Source organism: Anas acuta, chromosome 1 (assembly GCF_963932015.1).
Source record: "Anas acuta chromosome 1, bAnaAcu1.1, whole genome shotgun sequence".
Classification (NCBI taxonomy): Eukaryota; Metazoa; Chordata; class Aves; order Anseriformes; family Anatidae; genus Anas; species Anas acuta.
This window is the reverse complement of record NC_088979.1, coordinates 66,005,070-66,017,242: the sequence shown is the minus strand read 5'-3', so window position 1 is coordinate 66,017,242 and position 12,173 is coordinate 66,005,070. Positions and strand designations below refer to the sequence as shown.

The 12,173-nt window shown below is 49.1% G+C and overlaps 1 protein-coding gene across 9 annotated transcripts in view; it reads left to right on the top strand.

The window, feature by feature from the left end:
* MAP4K4 (mitogen-activated protein kinase kinase kinase kinase 4) overlaps positions 1-12,173 on the top strand; it is a 136,521-nt gene that overhangs the window by 73,639 nt on the left and 50,709 nt on the right. For all 9 annotated transcript variants that reach the window (XM_068680254.1, XM_068680319.1, XM_068680271.1 and 6 more), the window contains exons 4-7: positions 6,611-6,736; positions 7,528-7,638; positions 10,252-10,342; positions 11,775-11,905. In XM_068680254.1, the coding sequence (XP_068536355.1) occupies positions 6,611-6,736; positions 7,528-7,638; positions 10,252-10,342; positions 11,775-11,905 (459 nt within the window). The remainder of the gene's footprint in view (positions 1-6,610; positions 6,737-7,527; positions 7,639-10,251; positions 10,343-11,774; positions 11,906-12,173) is intronic.

The following is a 12,173-nucleotide window of genomic DNA, read 5'->3' as shown; positions in this document are numbered from 1 at the left end:
GGCGAATTTATTTTAGAGGCACAATGTAATGCACACATCCCATCGATGAGATCCCCATGAGCCTTCTCCAGGCTGAGCCGTACCGGCTCTCTCAGCATGTCTTGTAGGAGCCGTGCTCCAGTCCCTTGATCATCTTGGTGGCCTCATGTTGGACTCTTGAGGCCCAGTCACCTATCTCCATGCTTTTATTGCTCTGTGTTCGCTGATCACCTCATCCCCTCACAGCCTTTCCCTCCCGGTGCCAACCCAGCCTTGCCACAGGGCCTCTTTCACCGCTGTCACCTCAGGCGGGTTCCTGGCCTCCATTATCCCCTCGCAGCTTCTTGGGGCCCCCTCACACAGCTCCATTTTCTCCTGGCGACTCTTCCTCTCCTCCTGTGAGGGGAAAAGCTGCTTGGCCAGGCCTGATCCTCGGCCCACCGCTGTCACTTGTCATGGCCGGCCCCGTCGCCATGTCGGGCAGAGGAGGAGGCCATGGGTTACCTGAGCGGTGACTAACGCCGGCCTGGGGGAGCTGAGGCGTTCATCCTTCGGGCAAAGATTACCCAAAAATTAAGACTTGCAAGGGCTTGCGCGTTCTCACCGTGTCATTCAAGCCTGCTTGTAAGACACACGTACAGATCGGGCGATTCGTTTTAGCCCCGTGTAATTTACATATTTTGGCTGGCTCACAAAAGAAACCTTGTGTTGAATAAGTCGGCTCATGATCTCACACCAGTCCGTGCTTACAAGGGAGTTTTTTGGAGGCTGTACCCGTAGCCCCAAATTTGAAGTTTTCCTTTTGTGGATGTAAACCAGAGCCTATGCTAAAGGCGGCACGTACGAAAGCCCTTAAACGTGGGTATGAGCTCCCCATCCGGCGTGTGACGTTAGGTGTTTGGGGATGCGAGGCTGTCTATTAGATGGTGTTTTATCTGGCAGGTGTATCTCAGACAGACTTCTTTAAGAAAGAAGTGTTGAATCTTCTTCTTCATAGCATGGGCTCGGTGAAGTATTTCACACCCTACAGCTGGCTCAGTGGGCTGCAAAGAAAACCCAGTAATTCTGCTTTTAAGGCTTTCCTCAGCGCTCATTTTCAGACAAAATGCAGGGCTTTGTTAGTGCTGCACATGGAGTTTTAAATATTTGGAAAGAAAAAACGCAGCCCTTGCAACATTTTAATGAGGAGGGTTCGCTTAATTAAAGCCTGGAAGACTTGGGGAATGCGGATAGCTGAAGGATCAGCAACATGCTATGAAGCTCTTCCACCGACCAGCTGATTTGGTTTCAAAAGCCAGAGTCGATGATAAACCTTGAAATCTTCCAGCGCCTGTTCGCTGGCACTTAAGCAAATGGTTGCTGTTAGTAATGGCCAAAGCCTGGGTTCATTTTGTCTGATTTTAGGCACTTGGTTGCTGTGCTGATGCTTGGGGCGCCGGGTACCCACAACGCAGGGCTGGGGGACTTGTCCATGTGCCTGACCTGGGACTTGTCCTAATGGTACTGGCAGGACTTTGTCTCCTGGAGATCAGAGCTACTTGCTTCGTGGCTGCCACCTTCTTGCTGCTGGCAGTTGTGGGGGTGCTGGTTTGCACTCTCCCATCTTCTAAAATCCTTTCTTAAAGTACAATTGGTTTTGGAGTACCATCACCTGTCTGCTCCGTTTCGAAGATCTGTGTGTTTTCTTCTGGCCTAAATATTACATACTGAGTAGTGCAGAGCCCTTTGTGGCTGTCACACGTGTGATGGAGCTTCTGAATTTCTCCTCAGCTGCTTCTCCAGACCAATCTCTTTTTAAAAAGGATCTATGTGAGACAGCCCTGAGGAAGTGCCAAAGTGGGATTACTTTTCCTTGTTCTCCTTTGTTCTGCTCCTGTTTGGCTGTGCATGGTGACAGCTTTTGGTTTCATGATTGCAAAAGGCTGGTGCTTTTGCTGTTTGGTTGGTTGCTTTTTTGTTTGTTTGGTTGTTTTCTTAGACAAAATGAAAGAGGGGTTGTAAAAATCTCTCTTCCCCGTTCATCTCTAGACCTTGCTGGTCAGTTGGCTGTGAAACAAACTGTTCTGTAAGGAAATTTTGTGTTCATTTAATTACAGGTTATCATGACATATATAATAGAAGAACATTTGTGTTAGGCCAAAACGGCCATTTTTAATGTATTTTACCTTCCCACCTTAAATTTCTGTTCATATTGTTTTCTGCTTGGTGCTTTGTACATAGGAAGCACACTTTCAGTCATTTAGCCTCTTGTTTTCTCTCCTCTCCCAGATGTTTGCCTTCTGCCCATGTTCCTCAAATTTTAGGCTTAGTTTCTAACCAGAACTTTAATTTCTTGTTGAGTCTGTTTGGCTGCATCAAATCCATAGGACGTGGGCACCTTTAACAGGTCCAAGCTGTGGCCCAGCAGCGTCTGGACTGCACACCCAGGGAAGGATGTGTGTGTCTGTCCCCTTTGGGAAGGAGATCTGCCATCCAGATCTTGGGGGGACAGCAGGGGGAACAAGGGATGTTCCTGCCTTGGTTGCCTCCTGTGTCCTGGGGTTTTACCAGGGCAGGTCAGCAGCGGTGCCTTTATCCGGTGACCAGCAAAAGCAGCGGGGGCACTTCGGGCAAGAAAGGCAATATTGTTGTCACTGTCACTGGTAGGGGAGGTGGCTCGGGAGAGACAACAGGCAAGTATTGTCTTCACGTGGGTTTTGGCTCCTTCCCGTGCGCACGTGATCCCCTCTTGTGTGCCTGCACAATGCTGCTTCACAGGCTCCTTCAGGCAGCGCTGGGGCCTCCCGAAAAGCTCCCTGTCCCTCGTGCTTCTTTGTCCAGCGTACTTTATCATTGTTTTATGGCTGCAGCCTCAGCAGTGGCACGGCCCCAAGTGATTTGGCTCATTTTCTCCCTTGTTGGGTGCTGTGCCAAGGGGATACAAAGTGCTCTCTGTCTGGCGTGGGGCGGAAGGTGTGTTTTTAACCTTCTTGATGAAATCTTGCGACTGAAGGTACCCAAATGTGGTCATAAGAACAGGCCTGCTCTCCCAGCCCAGCCTCACAAAAGTAAGATTTTTTTGACCCTTGAGAAAGCATCCCTAGGTGTCTTTTGATCCTGTAAAGCTCTCAGTGACAAGATGGGCTCCAGGAGGCTTGTAACCACCAAAACCCACAAAGGGCTTTCTCTGCATGGGTTGTGCACAGGGACAAAGGGCAAAGTCGAGAGGCACCCTCACAGCGAGCATTTCCCAAGCACGAACAGCCTGCAGGTGTTTGGAGAAGTGCACGTTGAGGATGGACTTGAAGGGTGGTGAAGAAAATGAAGGTGCCAGTTCCAAGATGGGAAGAGTGGGGGGTCCGTGAAAGAAGGACCTTGCACGTCCCGTGGGACAGGCACAGTGAGCTCGGAGGGTGAAAAGGTAACAGAGGAAGGAAACAGAAGGGAAATGAACTCGCACGAGGTCTTTAGCTTGAGGGTAACAAAGCTCAAAGGCTCTGTAAAACACTCCGGGACAGAAGGGTTGTAGTAACAGAGTTGGAGGCTCTTGTAAGTTAGGATTTAGGAGGCAGTGCATATGGACTTGTTAAATGTTTACTGCACGCCTTGATTAAAGTCTCCGTTTGAACAGCTCCGGCTTTCCCTCCCAAGAAGCCTGTGCTCAGTGCTTTTTGAGGAACGATTTTATATCCCATTCCCCGTTCTGACACCACAGCGGCCTTGGGAAGGATTACATTTCTCAGCACCACAAACCCTTCTGCTTCATATGGACTTCCTACCTTGGCAGGGCCTTGCCCAGTGTTGGGGATCTTGGTTTTATTGTGGTTAAGGCTCCTCGCAGAACTGCAATCTCCTGCCCGGCTTGAAGGCAGTGCCAGAGCTCCTGGGTGAAACACTGCGCTGTGTGCAGCACTGCTTGCCAAAACGTCCCCCCCCGTGTGTGAGAACTGTATTAAGGAGTGTATATAGTGCCGATCCTAGCGCCAGGAAAGGTCACCTATTGTGCTAGGCGCTATTCAGGCTCTCCCTGCTCTGGACAGATCCTGCTTCAGATGGACACAAGCCAGGCCTGGGGTGCGGGGAAGAAGGGAGAGGGGAGGATGTGACACCCAAGGAGAAGGGTGATTTGCAGAAGTTGGTGTCGGGAATTATCCGGGGAGGTTTTTGTTTGCGTTCGGTGCCCCTTAGGACATTTTTTTTGGGCACAAGAGAAGGGAAAGGAAGGAGGAAGGAAAATAAACTGGGTTTCTCGTGGGCCTCTTCTGTTATTTTGTTTTTTATTTTTTATTTTTTGAGCTTGCACCTCATGGGGGAAGCTGGTGAAAGAGAGGATCTCTGGTGCCTCCGAAGGCAAAACACTTTCCTCTCCACCATCCTGGGTGGCTTAGCGCTCCCTGCCTTCACCCCTCACAGAAGGGTTCCACTACGGGGCAGCGTTGTTAATTAAAACACTCACTGATAGCTTAAAATCACGGCGTGGCCTCTGGAACGGGAGAGCTGAGCTATTTGGCTGCCTCACTTCTTGAGTCAAGAAGGAAGGTTACTGAGGGAACCCATTCGTGTGGCACTGCAGACCGGTATAGAGCAGCACATAAACCACCTGGGAGGGTAGATACGTTTGCTTGCACCTTCATCATAAAACCTTGTTTGCTTTAACCTTGCTTGGCCACCACAGACATGCTCTGGGATGAGGAAATCCACTCCGAGCCCCCTTGGCTCACGTGCGTCCCGTGAAAGTATGGCTTGCTGCAGGAACTGCCAGCCAGCAGCCGTGCTGCCACAAACCAGAGAAGTGTAAAACCCCTGCACCAGCCCAGACAAAGAGGGTTTCAATGGGAGTTTGTATCCGCAGATAATGGCTTCGAGTGGTAATTGATGCCAGCTGCGTAAAATCCCCGGGAAGGGCTCGCCAGCTGCCTCCCTCCTCCAAAGGAAAAAAAAAGGCTGCACTTTTTTATCCCTTCAGGAGAGCGCCCGTTCCTCTCCCCAGTCAGTTTTAATTCTTCCCTTTGTGATCCCGGCGCCTCCAGGGGGTATGTCAGCCTGCCTTGGAGGGAGGAGGTGAGGGAGCTTCCTTCCCCGCGTCCCTAAATAAAATCCCAAAGCACTTTGGGGGCTGAGGGTGCCGCCAGGCTGCGGGCGCACGTGTCCGCCAGGAGGGCCGTGCGGAAGCGCTCTTATCCGGTGCGATTTTGGGGCGGGAGGCGTCTCGCCCTAATGCAAGACATCTGCGGGGCTGGGGGCTGCATCCTCGCTGGTGACCTCACCCTCCTTTTGTGCCCGGGGGGGAGAAGCCAACCCCGGCAGGGCAGGGCAAAACCACTCCTGAATCTGCAGCACAACAATTTTGCTCTTTTTATTTTATCTTTTTGCTCTTTTTTTTTTTTTTTTTTTTTTTCCCTCTTCCCCAAAAGATCCTGTCTGAGCATTGTCATTCTGGCTGTTGCCGTAACAGATAAGCAGGAGCAACCTTTAGGACATCCTGCCCATTGTATGGTCAGGGCTATTGTGTTCATGTGCCGAGGGTAGGAAATAATTTTCGTCTGAAGAGTCGGTACCAAACAGCAGATCAATCCAATTACAGATAGCAATCTGCCGGGGAGCAAGTCCCAAACTATTCAGTTCAGCAGAGCTCCCTTTGCAGTTTTCTGCCGAAATCCAAAGCTCAGCCTGGTAGTTTCTCGTGCAGGCATGTGCACTTCTACTCCTTCATCTTTTTTCTTTTTTTGGTTGCATATGGACTAAAAACAAATACCACACAGCAGCACCGACAGCAAGAAGCAGCCGAGGAAGCCCCGAGGTAGCTTTTGGCTCACGGAGCTGTGCTCGCAGTGGTGCACACCTCGTTGTGGGGCAGCTGATTGCTGCCCTGCTGCAGATTGCGAGGAAGTTCGCGGCCGAAAATGTTCCCATGCAATCAGCTTTGACATTACGGGGTAATCAAAACACTCCCTGGGGACCAGGGGGCGCAGCTTCTTCCTGAACACGTTTGTCCCCTGGGGCTTCAAGGCTGCGTAAATGGGCAAATGAGCTCTTTTTTTTTAACTGAGTTGTGCTAAAGGAGGGCTCCCGCTGCCCTTAGGTGAGCTAAGAGAGACGACCTCCCTTCACCTGAGCTGCTCTCTGCTGCTTGGCACTTCGCAGAGGAGGAGGAGCAGGGGGAAATCCTTCCTCTGCCTTTGTGTTGCGGCATCCTGTTTACCAGTCGGGCTCCCGGCCCTCTTTTCCTGATGCACTTGCTCTTCCTCCGCCAAGCCGGAGGGAGGAGGAGGAGGAGGAAACCCTGCACGAGGCAAACGCCTCGTCGGTGCGGGGAGGGGGGCTCCTGCTCTCCACCTCTGCTTTCCTGCTGTGGGATCCTGCCCTTCCCTGCCCAGTGGCATTGAAATTGGACGGGTTGAAATCTTCAAAGTTAAAGGAAAAAAAAAACGAGGAAGGCGGTGATAATATTCCTCTATCAGGCTTGCAGAAGTACAGGTCTGTTTCAGCCCATCTCCATAAACGGGATTTTGTTGGCAAGAACCAGAGATGTGTTTACTGAGCATGATGCTCTTATAAATTAAACTTTTTAAAACTACTCGTGTTAAAGAGGAAGTAAGTCATGTACATGGTGTATTAAACACATTTTTGGTTTTGTTTTTTTTTTCCAAAGGATGAAGAAGAAGAAATCAAACTGGAGATTAATATGCTAAAGAAGTATTCTCATCACAGAAATATTGCAACTTATTATGGTGCTTTCATTAAGAAAAGTCCTCCAGGACATGATGACCAACTGTGGGTAAGCAAATATTTCTCAAGCACGTTCATTAGCCTTTCCCTTTCGGATATCATTTGAGGCTGACAGAAACATCATTAGGCAAAGACAAACTAATAGAATTTGGTGCTTGCTGGAACAGATAGAGAGGTGAATCACATAGGCTAACGTGGTGGCTGAACCAAGATTTGCTATTAGCAATGGATTTGCTCTTTAAGTAACTTTTTTCCCCGTTGCCCAGATGGATGGTGACATGTTTCATGGGAACAACGCAGAGGAGCTGAGCAGTAAGAGTGCGTGGCTGTAAAAATAAAGCTGCACTTGAAAATTTTACCCATTATGTTTCTTATCCCATCGTGCCTATACCCCGCAGAGGACTGAAGTTTGGGTTTGAAATGGCAGAGAACAGACACCAGTGCATGTCCTTGTGTCCAATAAATAAGTGGGAATTATGGAATACGACGTGTTGCAATGGTGTGGTCAGCTTGATTCCTTCAGCATTGGATGTGCTCTTATTCCTGTTACTGCTAATGCATTTTGCATAGCTGAGCAAATCCAGATTCCCAGTATTAAATTACAGTGATTAAATCAGTCCTTGAAAATGTGGTAACTAATGTGAGACATATTCCATATACGTCTGACACGCATTGGAGACATTTGTTTTGGAGCCACTTCCCAGGCAGAGAGGTAAAATAAATGATACTTTGTGCTTCGGGAGGGTTTCCCAGATCAGTGCTGCAGCCTGAGTATTTTGCCTCCCTACGCGGCCGGGAGCTGTGTGTAATGGTGCTTGCATGCTGGTGTTTGTTTTGCAGCTTGTTATGGAGTTTTGTGGAGCAGGCTCTATCACAGACCTCGTGAAGAACACGAAAGGGAATACTCTGAAAGAAGACTGGATAGCGTACATCTCCAGGGAGATTCTCAGGGTAAGGAAACCAGTCCGCTGCACTTGAAAGCGCAGAGGCAATCTTGCAGATATAACCTCGCTCGTGGTTCTGCAAGAAGCTGTTTCTGATCAATCCTGTTAGCCAAATCATTGTCTGAAGAGCGTGTAGGAGTGGATGGATGTCTGCTCCACGTCATTGAACTTCATCTCCTACGCTGGCAGAGAGGACAGGAGGTGCAGATCCTCGCAGGCTGCGTGCGTCGTGCTGCGCTGTAACAGCAGCCTTGCAGAGAGCAGCAATTTTTGGTCATGAGAAGCCAGCAATAAGAACCAGAGCCCTTGCCTATTGGAGAAGCTGCGAAACAGTGCCCGTGTGCCTGTAAGATGCTTTTAGTTTGGAAAAGATCCAGGTCACAGCAGTGTCCTAACACAAGAGGGCACAGAATAGGCTATCCCAAATGTGCTTGGCGGGCAGATCCGTCCCGCGTGCGGCTGTGCGCCGCAGAGCGCCAGCATACGGCTCTGCAAAAGTTTCTCAGGGAGAGAGGGATGCCACGTACCAGTTTTTCTGAAACTGAAGCTTTAACTAATCACGCCTCACATTTAATTTCCAGTTGGCACCGTCAGAGCGCTTTTTGAGTTGGCATGTTTGCTGCGCTAAGTAAATCTGGTACGATTTTCCTCGTGCTTCTTGGTAAAACAAATTGCCTCCTACCCGTACCATCACGCAGTGCGTCTGCTCAATTGCCTCATCACAAATGAAGTTCTGAGGGCTTCATGCTAAAGGGAACCACCAGTGGCTCTCGCATAAATCAGTGCTGCTGTTGTCTGTGCTGCACGTTGGCTCTGCCTTGGTGATTTTTAAGACGATGGAGACATGCGATTGTGGTCTCTTGCTCAGACTCCATCTGCTAGGAGAGAGTTTGGCTGTTGAAGTTTTGGCTGGCACGTTTGAAGTTGTTGTTTACTAGGAGGAAGAAGAGTTACTGTCATGAATACCTACTGCTGGTTGTACTTCCAGTCAAATGGGTAGCACACTTTAATGCGAGGAAAGCTAACTGCTGTAGTGCTGAGTGCTGAGCTTACGCTTGACTTGAGAACAACTGTGCAGCCCTGGAGGTATGGCATGTTATCTTGCATTTATCCTGAGCTCTCCTTGGGTAAGGTGGTAGAGTCTCGCTTGCTGAGAAGATGAAAAAAGGTTTTCCTTCAGAAAAGAGTTACCTGAAAGCTGTTTTCTTGTGAGACATTTGTAAAAGGAGCCTTACTGCTTGCTAGCAGGAACTGGAATATCTAGAAAAAAGGAATGCTCGGTTCACATTGCAATGGAGCGTTGCAAAACCTGATTTGACACTGAATTCGTCACTGATGGAAGAGAGAGGTTGTGTAACAAAGAGCTAAGTGAGCTGAGGTGCCAAGGTTTGCGCAGGTGGAGACACAAGTGAGAGTCTGCTGTGTGGTCGGAGCAGCCTCAGAGGACTCACCTGGGGTCTGCAGGAGATTCGAGATGTTGCCCCTCAGTCTCGTCCTAACCTCTCGAGGACCTGAATGTGTTTTTCCAGTAAGACCGGATCGGACCCTGGGGAGCACGTGTGATTCATGTGATTATCTACCCTGGCTGGGGCAGCGCAGCGTAAGGCTTTAGAAAGCATCCTGTGCGAAGCTGTGGAAAAGCCTTCCTTCTCATGAAAAATAGGAGCACACTTCGTGTTAACAGCCGGCATCGAGGCAGCACCAAGGACGTTGCCCCTTCGTTTCGCCAGTTTGTGACATGTGCAGGGAGGAGCTGCGGGTTATATTTTTTTGCCGTGCTCATTAGCTGTTTCCAAAAAAGCAAAGAGCCCCAATGGTTCTGTAGGCAAACTGGTAAACGGCCGGTTAATGAAGAACATGTGTTAGAAAATATTTCTTTACAGCAAGCACTGCTCCCTTAACCTTTTGCAGCTGTAAAGGTTCTATGGCTTTATTTTTCATAAAACATTAAAAGCCTATGAGGGCAGCACGAACAGGCAAGACGATCCCACCAGAGACTAGAGTTTTCCAAGCAGAGTGCTGAGGAGAAACCAAAACAGGCAGTTGCTACGAGGGCTGCCTATTGTTCTACCCATTGCATTAGGGAGTCAAACGCAGCATATGTCTTGCCCGGCCCTCCCTCCACATGGCTGACACTTTGGGGCATGCATCCAGGTGCTGTCTCAACAAAAAGCACCGTATGCCAGGAGGTTTTGTTTCCTTTGGAAAGTATAATGCTCACTTCTCTTTTTTTTTTTTTTTTTTTCCCGAGGAACAATTATCTGGCTTCGTAATTATGGAAGCTAGATAAGAGGACTCCAGCTTTGCACCACAGCTTTTGTTTGCTGTCGGTGTTCCTTCACCCTCAAACATCAATGCTAGCCCACGACCATCCCGCCTCCTTCTCAGGGGATGTATCTGCGTGTTGGTGCTTCCTCCTTTCTTCCTCCTGCCCCATTACCAGACTAAATTCCAATCCCTTTAAGGGGGGTTCTGTGCCTGTCAGGTGCCACCGAGGTGCACTGACCCCAGTGTCACTTACAGTGTCACTGGACTGAGACTTTCGGACACGGATTGCCTGCTGCTGAGCAAAGGGTCTAACTCTGAACATCGTCTCCTTCCTCTTTTTTCCCTCCTGCAGGGGTTGGCACATCTTCATGCCCACCACGTGATTCACAGGGATATCAAAGGGCAGAACGTGTTGTTAACAGAGAACGCAGAAGTGAAACTTGGTAAGTAGGCAAGCACGTCCGCTTCCCGATTCATCTAGCCTTGTTTTTTCTTTTTTTTTGGATGTTCCCAAATTAATTTAGTTCTTTAAGAGCCCTGCAACACCTTCTTTAGCATGTACACTCTGCCACTGCTCTCGTGTGGATCGAGGCTCCGTGTATATTGGACTCAGGAGGTGATGAGAGTCGCTCCTGCGTTTGGCTTGAGCGACAACGGCACCTGCTGTTCAGGTTCTGGGCACAAAAACGTGGCCTGGGTGCCGCCCTCGAGGGAGCAGTGGCATGCAGTTCCAAATGCAGTTCCAGCTCTGGCATGCCTGCTGGAAGCCGCGCTCATCCCATGCCTCTTCTTTCCTCCGCAAGTGGACATCCTCCTTTTTCTTTCTCTCTAATCTGCCTCTTCCAGTTTCTGAACACTTTAACCTTCTGTATTTGCATCACACTGCATTCGCCACCTTTTTTTTTTTTTTTTGGTTAAATATAGAGCCATGCTGAAGGCCTCCCACCCAGCCCACATCCCTTCTGTTTTGCATTACACCTTCCTGCAGCACGAGGCATAGGAAGATGTCCTGGCTGCTGGAGGAGGAAGCTCTCTGGAGAGCTTTCTTCCTTCTGGTCCAAAGTGGAGCACAGTAGCTCCCGAACCGGTGCTCCCACAGAGCTTGTCTCCACCAGTTTGTCTGTGTCTCCTAAATGATGGATTCTGTGAGGCTGCCACAGCCCTCCCTCCTAGAGCAGACACAGTTACTGGTACGGAAAAGCATCTCTCACGCTTGTGAATGTGATCACAGCAGTGGAACTGGCAGGGGGAGAAAGCGAAGGGAGGAAAAATCTCATGTAACGAAACGGGCATCTCTGTTGCAGCCCATGTGCTTATGTGCTCAAAGTTAGCACCTCTTGAATAATCTTCATCTTTTGTTCCCGCTGACACATCTGCTCTGTGCATCAGAGCAGGGAGCAGCTCACTGAGCAACAAATTATTTTTGCTGTCCAATTTTACAGCAAAAAAGGTGGACAGCCAAAAAAAGGAGACTCGTTCACATGTGGTTTTCCCATGGCGTGAAAGCAGAGCCTGCCTGTGTAGACAAAGGTGCTTGGCTAGGGAGGGAATGGTCCTTCCTCAGCCTCCAAGACAGTATTTTGTAGCCACACAGTCCTGTCTGGGGAGGAGGTGATGCTGCACAGACAGCACAGGTTGGTCAGAGGTGCAGGAGAGGTGCTCATACCACTGCTGTGTCTCCAGACGCCTGTGGCCTGAGCACATGGGGAGTAAAGCACGGTGACTTGGCTGCCTCTGTGTTCATCATCATATTTCTCTTCAGCATGGTCTTCCCGTGTGGATCTTCCACCTGGTTTTATTTCCAGACTGTCTTACAGAAGTAATCACGGCATTATTTTCCCCTCTGATTTTATTTTAATCTTTTCCCACCCACAGTGGATTTTGGTGTGAGTGCTCAGCTGGACAGGACAGTTGGCAGGAGAAACACTTTCATTGGAACTCCGTACTGGATGGCTCCAGAAGTTATTGCCTGTGATGAAAATCCAGATGCTACATACGATTACAGAGTAAGAGAGCCCTGTTCACAGAAAAAATACACAAATCAACGCACAAAAACTTTACCTTTGCAGCATGAACACCTATGAATGATGGTAGTTTGTGAGATTTCTTATGCTTTGTAAGAGTAATTTTATTTTGTGAAGGTACATTTTGCTAGGGGAGGACGAGGTACGGATCACTGCCAATTTTATGACCTTTAAAAATTGCTGTGACTTGTGTTGTCCTAGCTTCGAGGCAGAAGGAGTAGGACTTCAGTGTACTGTAGGTACTCAGAGA